Source organism: Indicator indicator, chromosome Z (assembly GCF_027791375.1).
Source record: "Indicator indicator isolate 239-I01 chromosome Z, UM_Iind_1.1, whole genome shotgun sequence".
Classification (NCBI taxonomy): domain Eukaryota; kingdom Metazoa; phylum Chordata; class Aves; order Piciformes; family Indicatoridae; genus Indicator; species Indicator indicator.
The window spans coordinates 45,707,558-45,727,052 of NC_072053.1; the positions used below are offsets into that span (position 1 = coordinate 45,707,558).

Below are 19,495 nucleotides of genomic sequence, written 5' to 3' on the forward strand. Positions count from 1 at the left end.
GCTGGTGGGAGATGTGGAGTTTGGAGGCTGCCTGGGGACCAGTGACCATGAGATGATTGAGTTTTGAATATGCAGTCAAGCTAAGAGGGGCATCAACAAAGCCTCCACTCTGGACTTCCAGAGGGCAGACTTCAGATTATTTAAGGAACTAACCTGGAAAGTACCTTGGGAAACAGCCCTTGAAAACAAAGGGGTCCAGGAGGGCTGGACCTACTTCAAGGAAGAAATCTTGAAGATGCAGGAAGAGGCTGTCCAATGTGCTGGAAGATGAGCTGACGATGAGACAGCCGGACTGCATGGGCAATGAGCTTCTGAATAAAATAAGTGAAAACAAGAGGGTGTATCACCTTTGGAAAAAAGGGGAGGTAACCCAGGAAATGTTTAAGGATGTTGCTAGGTCATGTAGGAAAAAATGAGAGAGGCAAAAGCCCATTTAGAACTTAGACTGTCCACTTATGTGAAGGACAATAAAAAATGTGTTTATATTAATGGGAAAAGGAGGGACAAGGACAACCTTCATTCCTTAGTGGGCATGGAAGGGAATATAATAACAAAGGATGAGGAAAAGGCAGAGGTATTTAACACCTTCTTTGCCTCAATCTTCAATAGTAGGATAGGTTGTCTTCAGGACAACTGGTCTCCTGAGCTGGCAGATGGAGTCAGGGAGCAGTATAGTCCCCCTGTAATCCAAGAGGAAGCAGTAAGAGACCTGCTGAGCCACTTGGATCCCCACAAGTCTATGGGGATGGAATCCATCCCAGGGTAATAAGAGAGCTGGCAGATAGCTGGCCAAGCCACTCTCCATCATTTATCAGCAGTCCTGGCTCACTGGTGAGGTCTCAGATGACTGGAAGCTGGCCAATGTGATGCCCATCCACAAGAACGGAATTCCAGGCCTATCAGCCTGACCTCAGTGCCAGGCAAGACTATGGAAGAGGTCATCCTGAGTGCAATCACACAGCACCTACAGGATGGCCAAGGGATTTAAGATTTAAGAGGGGCAGGTCCTGCCTGACCAACCTGATCTGCTTTTATGACCAGGTGACCTGGGTGGTGGATGTGGGGCAGACTGTTGATGTAGTCTACCTGGACTTCAGCAAGGCCTTTGACACTGTCCCCCACAGCAAACTCCTGGCCAAGCTGTCAGCCTGTGGCTTCGACAGGAGCACTCTGTGCTGGGTTAGGAACTGGCTGGAGGGCTGGGCCCAGAGAGTGGTGGTGAATGGTGCCACATCCAGCTGGCAGCCTGTCACTAATGGTGTCCCCCAGGGATCAGTGTTGGGCCCTATCCTGTTCAACATCATTAGTGATGATCTGGACGAGCAGATTGAGTCCATCATCAGTAAATTTGCAGATGCAAGTTGTGTACAGGTATTGATCTGTTAGAGGGTAGCAGGACTCTGAAGAGGGACCTTGGCAGGCTGGACAGATGGGCAGAGTCCAAGGGCATGAGATTTAATACATCTAAGTGCTGGGTTCTACACGTTGGCCAAAATAATGCCATGCAGAGCTACAGGCTAGGGACAGAGTGGCTGGAGAGCAGCCAGACAGAAAGGGACCTGGGGGTACTGATTGACAGCTGCCTGAACATGAGGCAGCAGTGTGCCTAGGTGGCCATGAAGGCCAATGGCATCCTGGCCTGTATCAAGAATAGTGTGGCCAGCAGGAGCAGGGAAGTCATTCTTCCCCTGTACTCAGCATTGGTTAGGCCACACCTTGAGTACTCTGTCCAATTCTGGGCCCCTCAGTTCAAGAAAGATGTTGAGTTGCTTGAATGTGTCCAGAGAAGGGCAACAAAGCTGGTGAGGGGTCTGGAGCACAAGCCCTGTGAGGAGCAGCTGAGGGAGCTGGCGTTGTTTAGCCTGGAGAAGAGGAGGCTCAGGGGAGACCTTATTGCCGTCTACAACTACCTGAAGGGTGGCTGTAGCCAGGCAGGTCTTGGTCTCTTCTACGTGGAACCAATCATAGAACGAGGGGACACAGTCTTAAGCTGCACCAGGGGAGGTTTAGGTTGGATGTTAGGAAGAAATTCTTCACAGAAAGAGTGATTGGCCATTGGAATGGGCTGCCCAGGGAGGTGGTGGAGTCACTGTCCCTGGACATGTTTAAAATAAGACTGGATGAGGCACTTAGTGCCGTGGTTTAGTTGATTAGATGGTGTTGGGTAATAGGTTGGACTTGATGACCTTGAAGGTCTTTTCTAACCTGGCTGATTCTGTGGTATATGTGTACATATATCGTAACACACACACACACAGAGTTCTTTCCATGCAGCCCCTAGTGTGACGTGAAAGAAGTGATGACCACCACTGCTAATCCTTCCAATGCACAAACAGAAATCTAGGGCGTGCCTAGAGAACCACAATCTTTGTCATAGGCAGTGGGAAGATAGCAGCTGTCATCTTACCTGAACAAATTCATTAAGTGAAGTTTTTGAAAATCTTTCTGTAGTGCTCTTGGGTGGTTTCCAGGGTGTTCAATAAAATCTAGCTGCTTCTGCATTGGAGCCTACTACTGGAATGAGCGTGTGTGTAGAATACAGTGTGAGTTCCAGGAGCAGCTGCCTCACATAGTGTGTTCATCTGAGAGAACCAGGCCATTAATCTAACAGTTGGGGATAGCATGTTGAACTCTGAATAAAGCAATTGTATTTCTTCTAACCAACTAAGCTTATGCCTCTAGTCTCCCAAAAAGAACAGTTCAGAAGCAGGGCAACTAGTTACTGAAAGGTCTCGCACAATTATGATCATTGGCAAACGCAGAGTAATTGAACAATGAAATGCGTCACTTGTTACTAAAAAGCTAACATAACGTACCAGTATGTGCCTTCCACAGTAGTCACTCCGTTTTTACATCAGGAAAGGAACTGCAGTATCTTGAGTGCCTCAATGTGGGCATGTAGGGTTTTATTTCTTTTGAATGTTATTTTGCCCAGCAATTCTTGTTTATCCTTTTTGTCTTGAGTGGACCTTCTGAAAAGCTGAGGGGTCATATTTGTACACCATTCGCTGTGAACCTGTAGAACTTAGTAAGGATTTGTCTTGCCTCGAGTGGTGCAGTGTGAGACATGTAGTTCATAGGGGGCTACATCACTTCATTTCCCCTCTTGCTGCCTGCGTACAGCCTGTGAGCTGGAGAAAAATGCCTCTTGGAAGAACCAAACTGGACTTCTTTGGCAGAGGTAGGTTGCCAGGAAAATATGAAACAATGGCAAGAACGAGAGGGAAGCTTGAAGGGTGGGTAGTTCTTTATGCTGGGCATGGTGGCTGTGGTCATTAAAGGTTAATGGTAAAATGGTATCTAGGGTTGAGCGCTCTGTGAGCAAAGAACTAATGTGAAGCTGTAAATGTTGTAGATTCATCAGCTTAGCATTTGTCCACTTGTAAGCTGCTATTCCAAAGCAAGCGCCTTTCCAGCCTTTTCATCAGCACATGTCTTCTGCTATTAAAAGGCTGCAAGTTTTCAGAGCATGGGTGCGTTGTGCGGAAGGCGAAGGGCCTCCCTTGCGCTACCCAGCTGGGCGCCAGCAGTGCCGGCGGCCCCCCCCTGCCGCTCTCTGCACCGTGCGCACCGAGCTCTGTGATCCGCCGCCGCTCTCTGGATCATGGCTGCCCCCTGGCGGAGCGCAGAGGCATCGGCAGCCTGGGACCGGCCCCAGCCCAAAGTCCGGCTGTGAGCTTGCGCGGCGAGGCGGGCTCCGAAGGACTGGGGACTGTCTGCGTCTGCCCAGTAGGGGCTTGCTCCGCGGGTGAGAGGCTTTACACATTAGAGGACGTTATCGATAAGGAGAGGCCTTTGCTGAATTTTTGTTCTGTTTTTTGTTGCCTTGAGTGTCTGAATAAGAAAGTGATTTGTCAGTGCAAGTGCTATGCAGACCAGAGCTCACACAACTGTGCTTCACTGGTCATGTCAGCCTTTATAGGAAAGTTCACAGAATCATAGAATGGTAGGGGTTGGAAGGGACCTCTGGAGATCATCTCGTTCAATCCCCAGCAAAAGCAGGAGTGCCTAGAGCTGACATGGGAAAATCAATCAAAACCTAAAAGCTGATAGTTATTAAGCCAGGTATTGCCTTTATTAACAACACCAGGTGTGAAGGGGTCGCCCTCCCAGATCACGTAACTGAAGATGCTCTCTATGTACACTTCAGGGAGGTCTGGACAGGTTAAATCAATGGGCGGAGGTAAATGGAATGAGTTCTAACAGGATGGAGTGATGGGTCCTGCACTTTGGTCACAACAACCCCAAGCAACACAACGGGCTTGGAGAAGAGTGGCTGGAATACAGTCCAGTGGGAAAGGATATGGGGCTGCTGGTGGACAACAGGTTGAACATGAGCCAGCAGTGTCCTGGCCTGTAACAAAACCCAGTGTGTCCAGCAGGAGTAGGGAACTCATTGTGCTCCTGTACTCAATCTAGTAAGGCCTCTCGATCTGGTAAGCTTGAGTGCTGTGTTCAGTTCTGGGTGCCACAGTATAGGAAGGACATGGAGATCCTGGAGTGTGTCCAGGAAAAAGCAGTAAGGCTGGTGAGGGGTTTGGAGGGCATGTTGTATGTGGCTGAGTGAGCTGGAGTTGTTTAGTCTGGAGGAGACTGAGGGGGAGACTGAGGGGAGACATCTTACTGCTCTCTATACAACTACCTGAAAAGAGGTTGTAGAGAGTCTGGTGTTGGGTTCTTCTCCCAAATAACTAGTGATGAGTGAGGAAATGGGTTTCACTTGTGCCAGGGGAGGTTTAAATTGGACATTAGGAAAAACTTTTTTAGTGAGAGAAAGGTGTGGCATTGAACAGGATGCCCAGGAAATTGGTGAACGTGGCAGCCCTGGAGGTGTTCATAAAAGTGGATGTGGCACTTCAGGACATGGTATAGTGGTCATGGTAGTTGGGCTACATTTGGAGTCAATGACCTTGAAGGTCTTTTCCAGCCTTAGTGATTCCGTGATTTATTCATTTAATTGGGAGAATTCTCTTTCTAAAACTGGGGGAAAGAAATAAGAGGAATGAAGAAAACAGAGTTGTTTCAATAAGCAGTATTTTCCCTGTGCCAATATTTTGGCTTGGTGAAAGTCCACTTAAAGTTCTGGAAGAATCTCTCTCTGTGTAAGTTGCATAAAGTACTCTTAAAATGTTCTCTTAGAAAAAGTCACTGTGAGGATAATGCTCATAATTCAATACTCTTTTGTCTGTCATAACCACACAGGAAAAGAAAAACAAAAATGAAACTCAATCTTTTAAAGGGGGAAAAACATTTCAGATGGTTAAGCCTATTAATATGATGGTGCTTCAGTTTATGACTGAAACACAATTTGATAGATTGCAGAGCTTTAGGAGCTCCTGCAGTTAGTCCTGATTTTAAAAATGAAGTGTACTCAGATGTTATCAAGAAATCTGTGAGTGGACCTTAAATCTGTCCATACATTAGACAAAAGCTGAAAGTTCAAGTATATTTTTAAAATACACTGATACACTACTTTTCAGTGTACACTTGTATGGAAAATGTGCACAAGAGTTTGTTATCCTACTAGGTTTTGTCAGACGTACTTATTACAGAAAGCTATGTAATAGCTCATTTTTTTTCCCCCATCCTGACTTACATCAAGCATGGTTTCAGCAAGCATGTATATTTATGGCTGCTAACTTTTCCAGTTGTTCATATAGTTTATATTCAGTAGATTTTCGAAAGTCCAGTAACTCCACTGTACTTGGAATTAACAAAAAGTCAGGGTTCCAGTTATAACAGCACCTGGGCAACAACATAACAGTGCCTGTGGTCCCTATATTGGAGTGTTTTGCTCCCCCACACTCCTTCCTGCAAACAAATCAAAATGTGTTGAAGATTGGTTCGACTTAGACTTTTTGAAAGTGTTGCACATTCAAAGTTTTGAGAATACCAAGAGGCAGTAGAGTTTTATGGCTTTTGTTGTTACGTTTCTCATACTCAGAAATCAGTTCTACAAGGACTTTGCAAATACGCCGTTTTGTATTGAAGTTATTGCATGGCAGAACTTGCATCTGTGAGGGTAGATAGAGGGGAAACGTGGAGCAAATTATAAATACTTATACATGCGGAGTAAAGATTTGGTAAAGAGCAAATAGTTCTGAAAGCCTTCCTTTTAAATTGGCATCAAGCTGACTTGTTTTTTTATGGAGTTTTTGAAAGGTCAGTAGCTTTTTCAAGGCATTTTCAACCAAAACTGTCATCAAACTTTTTATATTAATCTTGCAGAAACCTGTCAAACTCAACTGACCTCAGTATTAACAGGAAAATATGTTTTTCTTCATCTTAAAATAAAAACTTTGTTTCATTATTTATTCACAAAGTCCTTAATTTTGGCTTGTCATGAACTCTGCTGCCCTGTACACTGCCAAGTTACGTTATTGAAATAAATGACATTAGATTCGAAGATGAGCTATGACAGTAGTGCAGTATGGCTGATGCAGTGGCAGTGCAACACTTCTAAACATGTTAGAAAACTTGAGATACCATATGGATGAAGAACACTTAAATGTTGTTTTACGAAGATCACAAACAAGGTGGCCAAGTGAAAACAAGGGCTGGGTACAAAAAGGGAGTAGAGGGGGTGAGGTATTACTCTTGCTTTGGTCCCCACTTCGTTTTGTATCCTTGCTGAAAGTCAACAACATAAAGAATTGTAGTTTTAAGTAGGAACTTCTTTTCTTTCCATGTGTCTTTGTCAACAAGTAATGGTGTAAAAATGAGTATAGAACTTTTGGATATAAGCCATGTCCTTATTTTGTGTGCTGTTCATTAATTTAGATAAGCCAGTTAAGAATGCTGATTCCAAAGGTTTGTTTCATTGTCTTTGCTAGAAAAAGAAGACACTACTGCCAAGACCATTCCTGAGTTGTCCAAGCATGTTTATCATCATCATCCCCAGCTGCTGAAAAACATTACCTTATGACTGAAGTTATTCTCAAAAGTTTCCTTTTTACGCAACTGAGTGAAAGCAGTAACTCTTCCCATTTTTAAATTGGATAGCAGAAGCTTAGAGGAATGCTGGAGATCTTAGCCAAGTTCATTGACTAGTTGCTGCATGTGGTGTCTGTCACTGGCATTCTGAAGGAGATGAGTGAGGGGAAAAAGTCTGCACCTTCAGATAAGATCGTCTTCAGAGCAGTGATTTGCTATAGATTTAGTGTCTCATGATGGTAACCAGAACCTTTTGGAAATTCTGTGACTAAAGTTTTCAGTATGACTGATGACCTGTGGAAACAAAGGCTTGTGGGAGCACAGGTGGTGAATTTAATAAGAGTTCTGTGGTCCGAAATGGAATTTCTGGTCAAATCTGAAAAAGAAGCAGAGACTGTGAACTTCATGCCAGCTACCCGATTAGATTATCTACTTTGAAACTGTATTCTTTTTGGTGCAATTTTAAGCATCCTTAGCTTCAAACTGTTGGCTTTGCTGGATATGTCTGCCGTGTTGAAATTGGTCCACTGTTGCACATGCTTTAGTACAAATATGGGTTAGAATATTAACTTGGTGTTCATGTTCTGAAATGCAGATAAATACCTTAACATCTTCAGCCATCTTAGCTATTGGGTCAGTCACTGATTTCATGATGTTTGCAAACTGTAACACCCTTTGCAGGAGTCTGAGAAAAACAGACCCTAATTCAGCCAGCAGACCTGCAATTGGTATACTTGCTATATCAGAGTTTTGGCAGATGTAGAAGGTTGGATCCGTACTTCCTTCATACTAGTTGATATGGTTGTTGATCAGGCTATTGATTCTTTGATTGTTCATGGGCAGAAGGAGTAAGGAGCTTTTATTATTCTACATACATATTTTCTTGTTAGGCTCTTCTTTTATCCTGTGTCTCCTAAAAAATGTCACCTTGTGATGAAGAGGTTATTAATTTATGAATTATGAAAACTATATTATTAAAATTATTAATAACTGACCAATCACTATTTTATATATAGATTCTAGTGCATGGTTGTGAAATACATCCCATAACTGGTTTAATATGTACAATTTGACCCAATTAGAATACTTAGAGAATTAATTTCTAATTAAGAGAACGAAGGGTGCAGTTCTGCCGCTTGTCCACCAGATGGCGACTCGACAAGACGCTTGTGGGCTGTAACTATGCAGAGAAACATTTACAATGCCATCAGAGGCAATTCAAGCGCGGCTAGGCGCAGGTACTTTGAACTGAACGTTAGTGAGTGTTACACTTGTGAAAAGATACACTGTGTCTTTGTAGCGAAGTAAGCTACTAGGCCATGCTAGCTGCTGGCTGTCTGCCCAGGACTGGCCTGGGGACGGTCCGTTCTGGGTGGGGGAAGGCTCCTGGGGCTGAGGCTGCGGCTGAGTTGCTGGCAGGCTGTGGTGGGGAACTTTCCTCTAGATGGTGACTCTTTCTCCTCCTGCCTCTGCGGAAGGGGCAAGACTTTCCGCCAATCGGCGTCTTCCCTTGGCAGGGTGGTCCCAAGGCGCAACGGCGGTGGCTGGGGCTGGCAGGGCTGGTGTCGCTCCCGGATGGGGTCGGCCCTCGCAGAGTCGGCCCGTACTGCGGGGCGGGGCGGGGCGACGGACTGCAGGGAAGGGGCGCTGCTATGTGGAGTGGTGGTTCCCCTCGGCTCAGCTCAAACGAGCTGGCAATGCCGAGTGTCATCGGCGACTGCTTCCCGTTTAAGGTTACGAGGCAGTCCTTTGCTTGGCGCAGAGGAGTGGATGGGACTCTTTCTCTCTCTCTCGGGAAGTCCCAACTGTACGTTGCCCTGGTGGGACAGGGCTGCGGAGCGGCCAAGTGGGCGGCTCCGTTTGTCTCCCGCGGAAGGTGGAGTCATGCAGGGCGGCTGAACGCGGTTCCTGCTTATGCGAGCCAGTACACAGGAGGTCGTGGCTGCTCAGTCTGCTGCTTATAGGTGTAGCAGACTATTGCCGGGCTTGGGCTAGTCTCTCCCTGTCTGGGCTAAAGCTTACCCTGGGGAGTCCAGTCCTCTTTCCGCTGGGACTGGGCTTTCGATGCTGTAGTCTTCTGTGCTTCCAGCGAAGGGATCTCCTTGGGAGATTCCTCAGGCAAACTGAGGCACGGCGGCCATCCCGGGGTGCTGGCTTCTTCCCATGTTTCAGAGGCCGCTGGTATGCTTGCATGTGGCAGTGAGACGGCTTACTGGCAATGGCGCTTAGCACCTGGGGCTTAAGCACAACGAGTTTACGAGCTCGGGCAAAGTAAGAGCGACTTGGTCACAAGTTAAAAGTTTCTCGAGGCTGGATTTGACCAATGGACATTCTTGTCGACAACCTGCTTTAGCCTAGAGAAAGCATGAAGCTAGAATTATGTCCACACTTGCAAGAAGCACGAGCACCTCATGTGATGGGTACATGTAGTTGTTTACCCCTTAGAAGGCAGATTGGTGCCTGGGCCTTTGTCCCCCACTCCGGGAAAGGAGGGTGGAAGGATGAACTTGCCCAAATATGTTGGGACAAGTTTTCCAGTATTTGGGGCATAATTCTGGGTGTATGGTGCCTTCACCACACACCTCTGTATGAGATTAAACCCATTTATAAAATTGACTGTGGTCAGTAGCTACCCACAAGGCTAGTTATTAGGCAAGGCCAAGAGGTCTTTTTAGTCTGCAACCCATGTTGGGATGAAAAGTGTTTAGAGAAGCCAGAGCATACTCAATCCTGTTCTTTTGTCTTGTTTTTAAGCACTGGATGTATTTTGGGAGTGGGACTTGTTCTTTCACTTATGAGTCACAGCAGCCAAACAGAATCACGTGTGCACGTTTCCGCTTTGTTGAGAAAGCTCTGCAAATACCTGGATAGCATTGGGGACCAAAGCAGATGGGTCCAGGAGGTATGGATTACTGCAGATTTTAAGTCTCCTTTTCATGTTGTTGCATTCCTTTAATCTATGGACTTTTAACTGAAGCTTTGCTTCTGTAGTACTAGAATGCTTGGTTTATACGATTTCTTTCAAGATATATATATATATTTGTTTAGATTTGCTGTAGAAACAACAGCAATAATAATTATTATTCAATGATGATGATGATAATAGTAATAAGCTGTAATGCTGCACAAACACTAAGGAACTGGCTGATAAAGTACTCTTAAAGTTCTTCTTTAATTCCTTAATCTCAAATTAAATTGTTGAAAGTTGGGTCCTGAGTTGCTATGGATATTTGTCTTACACAGCAGTTGTTTTCTGCCTAGCTGGTCTACTAGAAAGCAAACAGCAAGTTACCCTCAGAGAGAAGTAACTAGCTATTTTCACAAGCTAATGAGAATGTTGCAGTTCTGAATATTGCTATGGCCCAGTAGGTTGTTACCTATGTTTTGAAGACTTAAACTGAAGTCTGCTAAGTTTGAGCATGCATTTCAATTTATTTTGCCTGCTTATAGCCCTGATGGGATCACAAGCATGTTGTGTATGCTCACCTAAATGATAATCAGATATCATATAAATCATGATCAGATACTTGTGTTGATGAAAAAACAACACAGATGTGTTGAAGATCAGGAGTTTGACCTACATAAACCAGTAATTCCAAGCTTTAGTTTTATTTGTTTAATGCCAGTATCAATTAAGAATCTTTTAGAGAGGAAATAAACACCTAAAAGTATAAATTGAAAGTGGCAGAGGTTTTCTGTTATGCTGGCACATTGCTTCGTGTGCACTTTGCTACAGTAATCGGACACAGGTAAACAGAATTAAATATTTTTTTCAGGTACTTGCCTATTCTGTGGCCTGTTCCTGTGTTTCTGCTTTCAGTGTTGGAATCATAGAAGCAGCTGAGGCTGAGGAGACAATGAATAAGCTACGGACCTTAGTGGAAAATAATCAGCAGGTCATAATTCTGTCTTTGGGGTTTGCTTCAGTTCTGTTTTTCTCTTACCTATTTAATAGTGAACTATAATTTCAAGAAACTATAACTTCAAGAGAATTATATTGATTAATTTCAGCATTAGCTGACATTGAGCATGTTGTGCATACTGTGCAATTATCAAGACTACCACTTGGTCCATTGATGCGCTGTCTACAGTAGTATAGCAGTTACCAGAGAGTGAATTAAAAATAGGTTTTATGTTTTGCTTGTGTTCAGAAGGGAAGTTGTTACTTTGGAGTTCTTCATGTCTTTATTCCCTGACAAATTTTGTCTCTTTTCTAACATGTTTCTTCGGATTTCTTTTTCTCTGTAAGAGTATACATCTACTGCACTCTTCTGAATTTTCCATTCCCTTAGCCTCCAGACATTGCATTATAACCGCAGCCACAAGTTTTCTTCAGGTCTCTGTTCCATACATAGTGTCCTAGGGTTACCCTCTAAAAATGGCCCAAAATATCTCCATTTTTTAGTGTGTGTGTGTTCTTACTTAGTTAAATGCTTTCTAGAAGAATAAAAAAAAGGAGGTTGGGGAATAAAAAAAAAGGGAAACCATTTTAAATCAAAACCTGCTGTTAAACTTGCCTTTTAGAATATTTACCTGGAAAACAGGAAGTCGAAACAGACTACCTTTGCTACAGCTTTTTATCTTTCAGAAAATGTCCTCTAAAATAATGACTCCAAGGAAATCTGTGTGCCAAAAATGAGAATTTGCTCTCAGAAAATCCTGTTACTTAACATGAGAAAATACTTGAAATAAGAAAGCATCCAGACAAAGACGTTTCTTCTAATTATTGGGATATTATAAATATTTAATTAACATTTCAATAATAAATACTAAAATAATACATCCTTTTGGAATCCTTTGGAAGATCTGTTTTATTAACATCTCTTTTTTTCACCTTGCAGACCCACAGTTTTGCTTTATCTCTAGGTACAATAGTCCATGGCTTGTCAGCTTGTGGTCATGGGAAAGCTGAAGACCTGAGTAACAGGCTAATGCCAGCCTGGATAAAAATTGTGCTTGCAGAGGTAAAGAAATTTGAGTGCATACCCTATTTTTTTGCAGGATGGAGATGAGGTCAGGATATGGATGTTGGGTGGTTTTAAATGAACAGTAGAGACACAATTTTCCTTGCTTCTGCAGGAATGGTGCTAGAAAAAGGACTATCTTTACATTCTGTTGGGTATTTTGAAGAAAAAAAATATCTTTGTGCTGTGTTAGCTAAGGGGAGCGTCAGGGAAAATCTATTTCTCTTCTGCTTGGATGATTTGTGGGAAATGGTGGACATTTGAATTTACTAATTTGAAGTTAATTTAAGGTCCAAGCATAAAATCTGGGTTATCTGCCTCAGTTGTTACAATAATTGTATTTTATCTCATTATAATAAAAATACCTTGTTTGAGATCAAACTCTAAACTTAGACATAAAGATTGCAGTATTTCAGCTCTGAATTGCAATTGCATACAGTGCTATAAGGAGGTGATTTGTTGGGGAGAAATGCATCATGATTCCAGAATCATAGGTTGGAGGCGGAAGCTCCATATAAAGCCTTCATTCACCAGCAGTGGGATGAATAGTCATCCAGCATGTGGGAGTCTGATGTGGAAGGTTTATTGGAATGAAAGGTGCACAGTTGATAGTGGTCTTTTTTTTAAGTTGGAAGAAATAAGTGTTTTGGCTCGCTGACCCTGAATTGTATTTCTAGGGTGCTCCAACAATGCAGCGTCTGGCTGCTGTCAGTGGGCTGGTTGCACTGGTGGGTTCTGAAAGAAGCCTGATACAGGTGAGAACATAGAAGCAAATGGTACTCTTATGTCTTCTAAAAATTTGGCTAGAAGGCAAGACAGAATGAGATCCTTTTCATCTTTAAAGCAGTGGTTATACACTAGGGCATCCCACTTATGCAGTAATGAATCATGCTGGATGTGACCCAAGCCAGATAGAATTACAATATGCGAAATGAGGTCTGTTCCACTTTCCCATCTCACGGCCCATGTGCAGTGCCACTGGGGAAGAATTTACAGTTGTGTAGGCTTTCTCCTTCTCTCCATGACTCCTGCATAAAAAGGAATATATGCAGATGTAATCTTGTCTTTTCAGTGCTTGTTCTCTGCTTTGTTGTTTCCATTTTTTTTCCCCTTGTAAAATTCTTAGCATCTTTTTTTTTGGCAGCTGAAATCCGAGAGCATTCAGTCTTCCCAGTTTCAAAGTAAGGTCAATGAAGTCATCAGAACCCTTACACAGGTAAGAGTGTAGCCTCTGTTGCTTGGTGTTGATAACGCACTAGGGTACCATGGCACCTTTCACAAAGAGGCCAAATCTATGCACAATGTTGTGTCCAGCTTGAATGTGGCAGGGAAGTTGGTCTAACTAGTGGTTTATTATTTCAACAGATAATCAGTTTTTCAGGGCAGATTGGCCTTCAGACAAATGCAGCAGGACTTTTGGGACGCCTTTATATGTCCTGTTTGTCTTCTACCCAGAACAGAGCATCTGGTAAGGTATTTTAATATTGCTGCTTAAGGAAGATGTAGAAGTAGCACCTAGCTAAAAAGGCAGCAAAGCGACATAATACGAACTACACCTTGTTGGCCCTTTTAAATGACACAACAGCTTTGAATCAAAGAGCTCATGATCCTGTGTCCAGACGTAAAGGCTGGAATGTGAAGCAGGAATCGATGTGCTGAACAGAATCTCATCCATCTGCTTTCACTTCCAGTAACAAAGGTTCTAAGTTGTTCAGGTCAAGCTTGTATACTGTTTCTGTCATTAATCTTTCATAGAATAACTTACAAGGAAGTTGTGTGCTGCATATGGCACATGTGAATGACCTATGTTATCCGCTCCGTGTCCTGAGAATCCACTCTTGGTTTAGCATTTGCCACTGTATAAAAAAGCCAATACTTAAAAAGTGTTCCATAAAAAGACCAAGCTTACTTTCCAAATGTCTTTTTTCTAGCAGAGGATTTCTGTGGTTAGCTAAAGTCAAAATATAGTGTTCTGTGGCCTTTCAGTGTAGAAATTAGCACAGAAATTCATATTCCATCAATACATCATTACCTTCTAGTGTTTCAATATCCATTGGTGAAATATTGGTGGGATTACCATTGATGAAATATCAGTAGTAGAAGGGAACTAATGAAGTGTGTAAACCAAGCTGGGAACTTACATGAAGTGTAGATCATCTTCCTAATTACAGAAAAAAAGATTCTTGGAGTGTCTAATTTTGATATAATCTTGGCACCTGTGCCTGAAGTTATTAGATAAGCAATATCTCTGTTGCCCTAAACTTCTTAAGCTTTTAAAGGTCTCCCTCTAAAAGCCTGACTCACAGTGGCCAATATATTTTAAGGGAATTCTTATCCCTGTCTTTTCTGTTGGTTAATGAATTCCTCTTTTCCGGACCCTAATAGCTCACACAACCACAAACGTTTAGCTTGCCTTAAATGTAGAAAAGCTACTGTAGCTAGCAATAATCTTGGAGTCTAAATGCTTTGAGTCAGCTACAGAATTAGTGCGCTCAAACATAGCTCAGTTTACATGGGATGTGATGTTTATAATTTCTGCTGAGGTGTTTCAGTATATGAACAGTCCTTTTGTCTTCACAGTTCCTCCAGATTTTCGTTACTTGCCTGAAAGCAGCTTCATCAGGGGAGCCATTGACTTTATCATTGAAAGTGGAAAGAAAGGCAAGAATGGATCAAGTTAAATTTGTTATGGATATAAACAGTGATGCTAATAACTTTCATTTTCTAGGAGAACTTTCCTAAATATTAATTTGTACTTCACTACTGTGGGATATTTAACCCGTAATTAGCAAGTTAAATAACACTCAAAGATCAAGTAGAATTGTATAGTTAGGGTTTTAGTTTTCCCCACTGAATTTTTATGACTTTTAAACCCTTTCCCCTTACTTCTGTGAGATGATGTGTCTTCCCTGTGTGAATGAAAGTTAGATTGCAAGTGTTAGCATGTATCCTCAGGAACACTGCCTCATCATGCAAACTTTATGCTGCTTCTCGTTTCAGTAATCCCATATTAAGCTTCTCTTTTACAGAGTGTACTCAAGTGGGTTTAGAGTTACATGTGATAAATGCAAAGGAACCTGAAGTTGTCCATACCTTGCCTCCAGGAGAACTTTCACTGAGTTAGCTCCCTATATTTAAGTTACACAATATGTAGTAAGGCTTAGCACCTACAGGACGGGGAAGGGAAGCATTGATCAGGCAACTTGCTTTTGTTCTACTAACAAATGCAAAAATACTACCCTACTAGATAAGGAACATCTGTAATTAACTCTTAAATTGGTTCAATGAAAAATAACCAGAAAAAATTCTATTTATCAGTAACAAAAAGCCTTTGATTAGGACGTTACTGTTAAAAATACAACTGTTGATTATAAACAAGAGATAGCTAATTCTCAGATACAAAACAATAGGAATTTTATGCTTTTCAGTTCTTCACTACATATTGGTCTTCAATGCAGTGTTCACTTTTGTTTTTCCTGAGCTATTTAGCCAAATGTGTGTACAAAATTCAAACTCTGAATCTTCTGTTGTAGGTCCTGAATCTGTCTCAGCTGAGCTGGTGAAAGTAGCACTGGCACCCATTGCATTAGTTGGAGAAAGCCATGAGTACCCACCTGTAAACTGGGCATCCATTCTTTCTCCTTTGATGAGACTAAACTTTGGTAAGTTTTCTGTTAAGTCTTTTCTACTTGTCACAAGAATTTTTACTAACACACCTTCCACAAACTTTAGAGCCCACTTCAGGCTTTAAATTATTGCAGAAACTGAAGTGTTTGCTATCCTTTCAATACCACCTTTTTAATGTTTGCATATATATTTGTGATCACCATGAGGACACACAGATGGTTCTAATTCAGGAGGAGACAAGGTCAGAGCTGAGATATTTGGAGCAGTGTTGGAAGTTCCTAAAGCACTTGTGAAACTGGACTGAATTTTTGTTTGAACTATTAATAGTAGGAAGAGCCTATCATGAAACTAAACTAATTGTATCTTATTTTCACTACCTGCTAAATGCTGGTCCAGTGCCTGTGTCAGTAGCTGCAGGCAGCTTTATCACAAGTTTAAACTGCTCTGTAGTTCATTTAGCTATTCACAAGTGTGAAATACTCTTTCTTCTGCATGACAGAGAAAAGCATATCCCTTTCTCTGTGATGATCCTGATTTTTGTCAGTGCTTGTGACGTGCATTTTTGTCTTCATGATGGAGGGTATCTTTGATCCTGAAATACTGTGCTGGACAGCTTGTGCAATATTTTCCTGCTCAGGTTATCTGTCAGTGCTTGTTTTGGTTGATATAAGTGTCTTAAGTTTCAAACTCATTTCCTTAAAAAGAACCCAGCAGTGTACTGTGCAAAGCTCCACATTCCCTTGTTTGATTCCACCGAGCTGTGTTTGTCATGGTGCATGTAACTACTGTGACAGACACAGCAGATCCGAGCTGAGCAAGTGCTGTTGTGGTTAAACTGATGTGCTATAGGGCACAGAATATAGAAGGTTGTTTTTACTTCTCTCTGGTATTTCTTTTAGTTATACAGAGTGCTTGTGTATGCACTAGGAGGATCAAACTGTACTGTGGAGAACAACTAACTTGCTAGATACAGAAAGATTAAACATTGTTGCATATAGTTGAGCTGTTATGTGTCTTTTACTCCATATTCTTGCAATTGATTTTGAAATCCTTTGTAAGATACATGAAGGAATTTCCTATGCCAAGCTCTGTAGTCCATGCTGATGCAAATTTGTGTTACGAATAGCTGAAACCTGTTAAAATGTAGGGGGGACTTTTTTATTCCTGTTTTTCAGTTAGAAGTCTTACTTTTTACAGAACAGGGGAATTCCAGATGGCACAGTACCTTGGGTTTGTGGCTATGTTTTTATTGGCTTCAGAGAGCATCGTAGTCTGCATTTTAATCCGTACTTTTTCTTGACTGTTGCTCTGCAGTGATGTGAGGCTGCACACCTGTCTTTATATCTACATGCAGAAATAGGTCTTGCTTTGTACTAATGAACAATGTTCACATTGTGCTAGAAAGTATAATGCAGTCGTATTGTGACCTAACAGCCCACTTAGAAATACGGCACTAACACACCTTATCTGTAACAGCTATATAATAGAATCATAGAACCAGTCAGGGTTGGAAGGGACCACAAGGATCATCTAGTTCCAACCCCCCTGCCATGGGCAGGGACACCTCACACGAGATCAGGCTGGCCAGAGCCTCATCCAGCCTGGCCTTAAACACCTCCAGGGATGGGGCCTCACCCACCTCCCTGGGCAGCCCATTTCAGGCTCTCTCCACTTTCATGGTGAAGAACTTCTTCCTTACATTCAGTCTGAATCTCCCCACTTCCAGCTGTGTTCCATTCCCCCTAGTCCTATCACTACCTGATAGCCTAAAAAGTCCCTCCCCAGCTTTCTTGTAGGCCCCCTTCAGATACTGGAAGGCCACAATAAGGTCACCTCGGAGTCTTCTCCTCTCCAGGCTGAACAGCCCCAACTCTTTCAGTCTGTCCTCATAGGAGAGGTGCTCCAGCCCTCTGATCATCCTGGTGGCCCTTCTCTGGACACGACCCAGCATGTCCATATCCCTCTTGTAATAGGGGCTCCAGAACTGGACACAGTACTCCAGGTGGGGTCTCACCAGAGCTGAGTAGAGGGGGAGAATCACCTCCCTTGACCTGCTGGCCACACTTGTCCTGATGCAGCCCAGGATCTGGTTGGCTTTCTGGGCTGCAAGTGCACACTGACAGCTCATGTTGAGCTTCTTGTCCACCAGCACCCCAAAGTCCCTCTCCTCAGGGCTGCTCTCCAGCCACTCACTGCCCAGCCTGGATTTGTGCTTGGGATTGCCTCGACCCAGATGCAGGACCTTGCACTTGGTCTTGTTGAACCTCATGAGGTTGGCTTGTGCCCACCTCTCCAGCCTGTCAAGGTCCCTCTGGATGTCATCCCTTCCCTCCAGCATGTCTGCTGCACCACACAGCTTGGTGTCATCAGCAAACTTGCTGAGGGTGCACTCAATGCCATGTCCATGTCACCAACAAAAATGTTGAACAAGACTGGTCCCAGGACTGATCCCTGAGGGACTCCGCTTGTCACAGGCCTCCACTGGGACATGGAGCCATTGACAGCCACTCTTTGGGTGTGGCCATCAAGCCAGTTCTTTATCCATCTCGTGGTCCCCCCATCAAACCCATGTGTCACCAGTTTGGAGACCAGGATGTGGTGTGGGACAGTGTTGAAGGCTTTGCTCAGGTCCAGGTAAATGACATCAGTTGCTCTCCCCTCATCTATTAAGGCTGTGACCTTTTCATAGAAGGCCACCAGGTTTGTCAGGCAGGATTTGCTCTTGGTGAAGCCATGCTGACTGTACCCAATCACCTCTTCACTATTCTTCTGTCTCAGTAGTGCCTCCAGGAGGATCTGCTCCATGATCTTACCAGGCACAGAGGTGAGACTGACTGGCCTGTAGTTCCCTGGTTCTTTCTTCTTACACTTTTTGAAAATGGGAGTAATGTTTCCCCTTTTCCAGTCAGTGGGGACTTCCCCAGACTGCCAGGACTTTTGGAATATAATAGAGAGGGGTTTAGCAACCTCATCTGCCAGTTCTCTCAGTACCTGTGGGTGTATCCCATCGGGTCCCATGGACTTGAGCACTTGCAGGTTCTCCAGGTGATCATGAACCTGATCTTCACTTATGATGGGCAGTTCTTCCTTCTGGTCCCTGCCATTATCTTCCATGACTCCAGGAGTGTGGCTGGAGGCCCTTGCAGTGAAGACTGAGGTAAAGAAGTCCTTGAGAACCTCAGCCTTTTCCAGGTCACTTGTGACCATTTCACCTCTTTCCTTTCTGAGGGGGCCCACACCTTCCCTAGTCTTCTTTTTACCATTAATATAACTATAGAAATTCTTGGTGTTCCCTTTAACCTCCCTGGCTAGATTCAATTCAAACTGTGCTTTGGCTTTCCTAACCAGGTCTCTTGCTGCTCGGGCAGCTTCCTTATATACCCCCATTCCAGCTGTCCTTTCCTCCACTCCTTGTAGAGCTTCCTTTTAAGTGACAGCGTGTCCAGCAGCTCCTTGCTCGTCCAGGCAGGCCTCCTAGCATTCTTCCCTGCTTTCCTCTTTGTTGCTATACATTGCTCCTGGACACAGAGAAGGTGGTCCTTGAATACTGACCAGCTGTCCCGGGCCCCTCTTCCCTCTAGGGCTTCATCCCACGGTATTTTACCCAGCAGATCCCTGAAGTGATCAAAGTCTGCACGCCTAAAGTCTAGGGTCAGAAGCTTAGAATACGTCCTCCTGACTGCCCTGAGGATCTTAAATTCAACTGCTTCATGGTCACTGCAGCCAAGGCTGTCTCTGAGCCTCACATTGGTTACCAGCTCTTCCCTGTTGGTGAGAACAAGGTCCAGCATAGCACCTTTTCTTGTTGGTTCCTCTACCATTTGGAGGAGGAAGTTGTCATCTATGCAACCCAGGAACATCCTGGATTGCTGGTGCCTTGCTGTGTTGTCCCTCCAGCAGATGTCAGGGTGGTTGAAATCCCCCATGAGGACCAGGGCTTGTGACCTGAAAGCCACTTCTATTTGCCTGTG

General features: G+C 43.5%; 1 protein-coding gene across 3 annotated transcripts in view; it reads left to right on the top strand.

Moving 5' to 3' along the window:
- FOCAD (focadhesin) overlaps positions 1–19,495 on the top strand; it is a 112,730-nt gene that overhangs the window by 81,347 nt on the left and 11,888 nt on the right. For all 3 annotated transcript variants that reach the window (XM_054397472.1, XM_054397474.1, XM_054397473.1), the window contains 8 exons: positions 9,688–9,835; positions 10,710–10,829; positions 11,775–11,897; positions 12,575–12,652; positions 13,042–13,113; positions 13,263–13,365; positions 14,478–14,558; positions 15,431–15,559. In XM_054397472.1, coding sequence (XP_054253447.1) covers positions 9,688–9,835; positions 10,710–10,829; positions 11,775–11,897; positions 12,575–12,652; positions 13,042–13,113; positions 13,263–13,365; positions 14,478–14,558; positions 15,431–15,559 — 854 coding nt within the window. The remainder of the gene's footprint in view (positions 1–9,687; positions 9,836–10,709; positions 10,830–11,774; positions 11,898–12,574; positions 12,653–13,041; positions 13,114–13,262; positions 13,366–14,477; positions 14,559–15,430; positions 15,560–19,495) is intronic.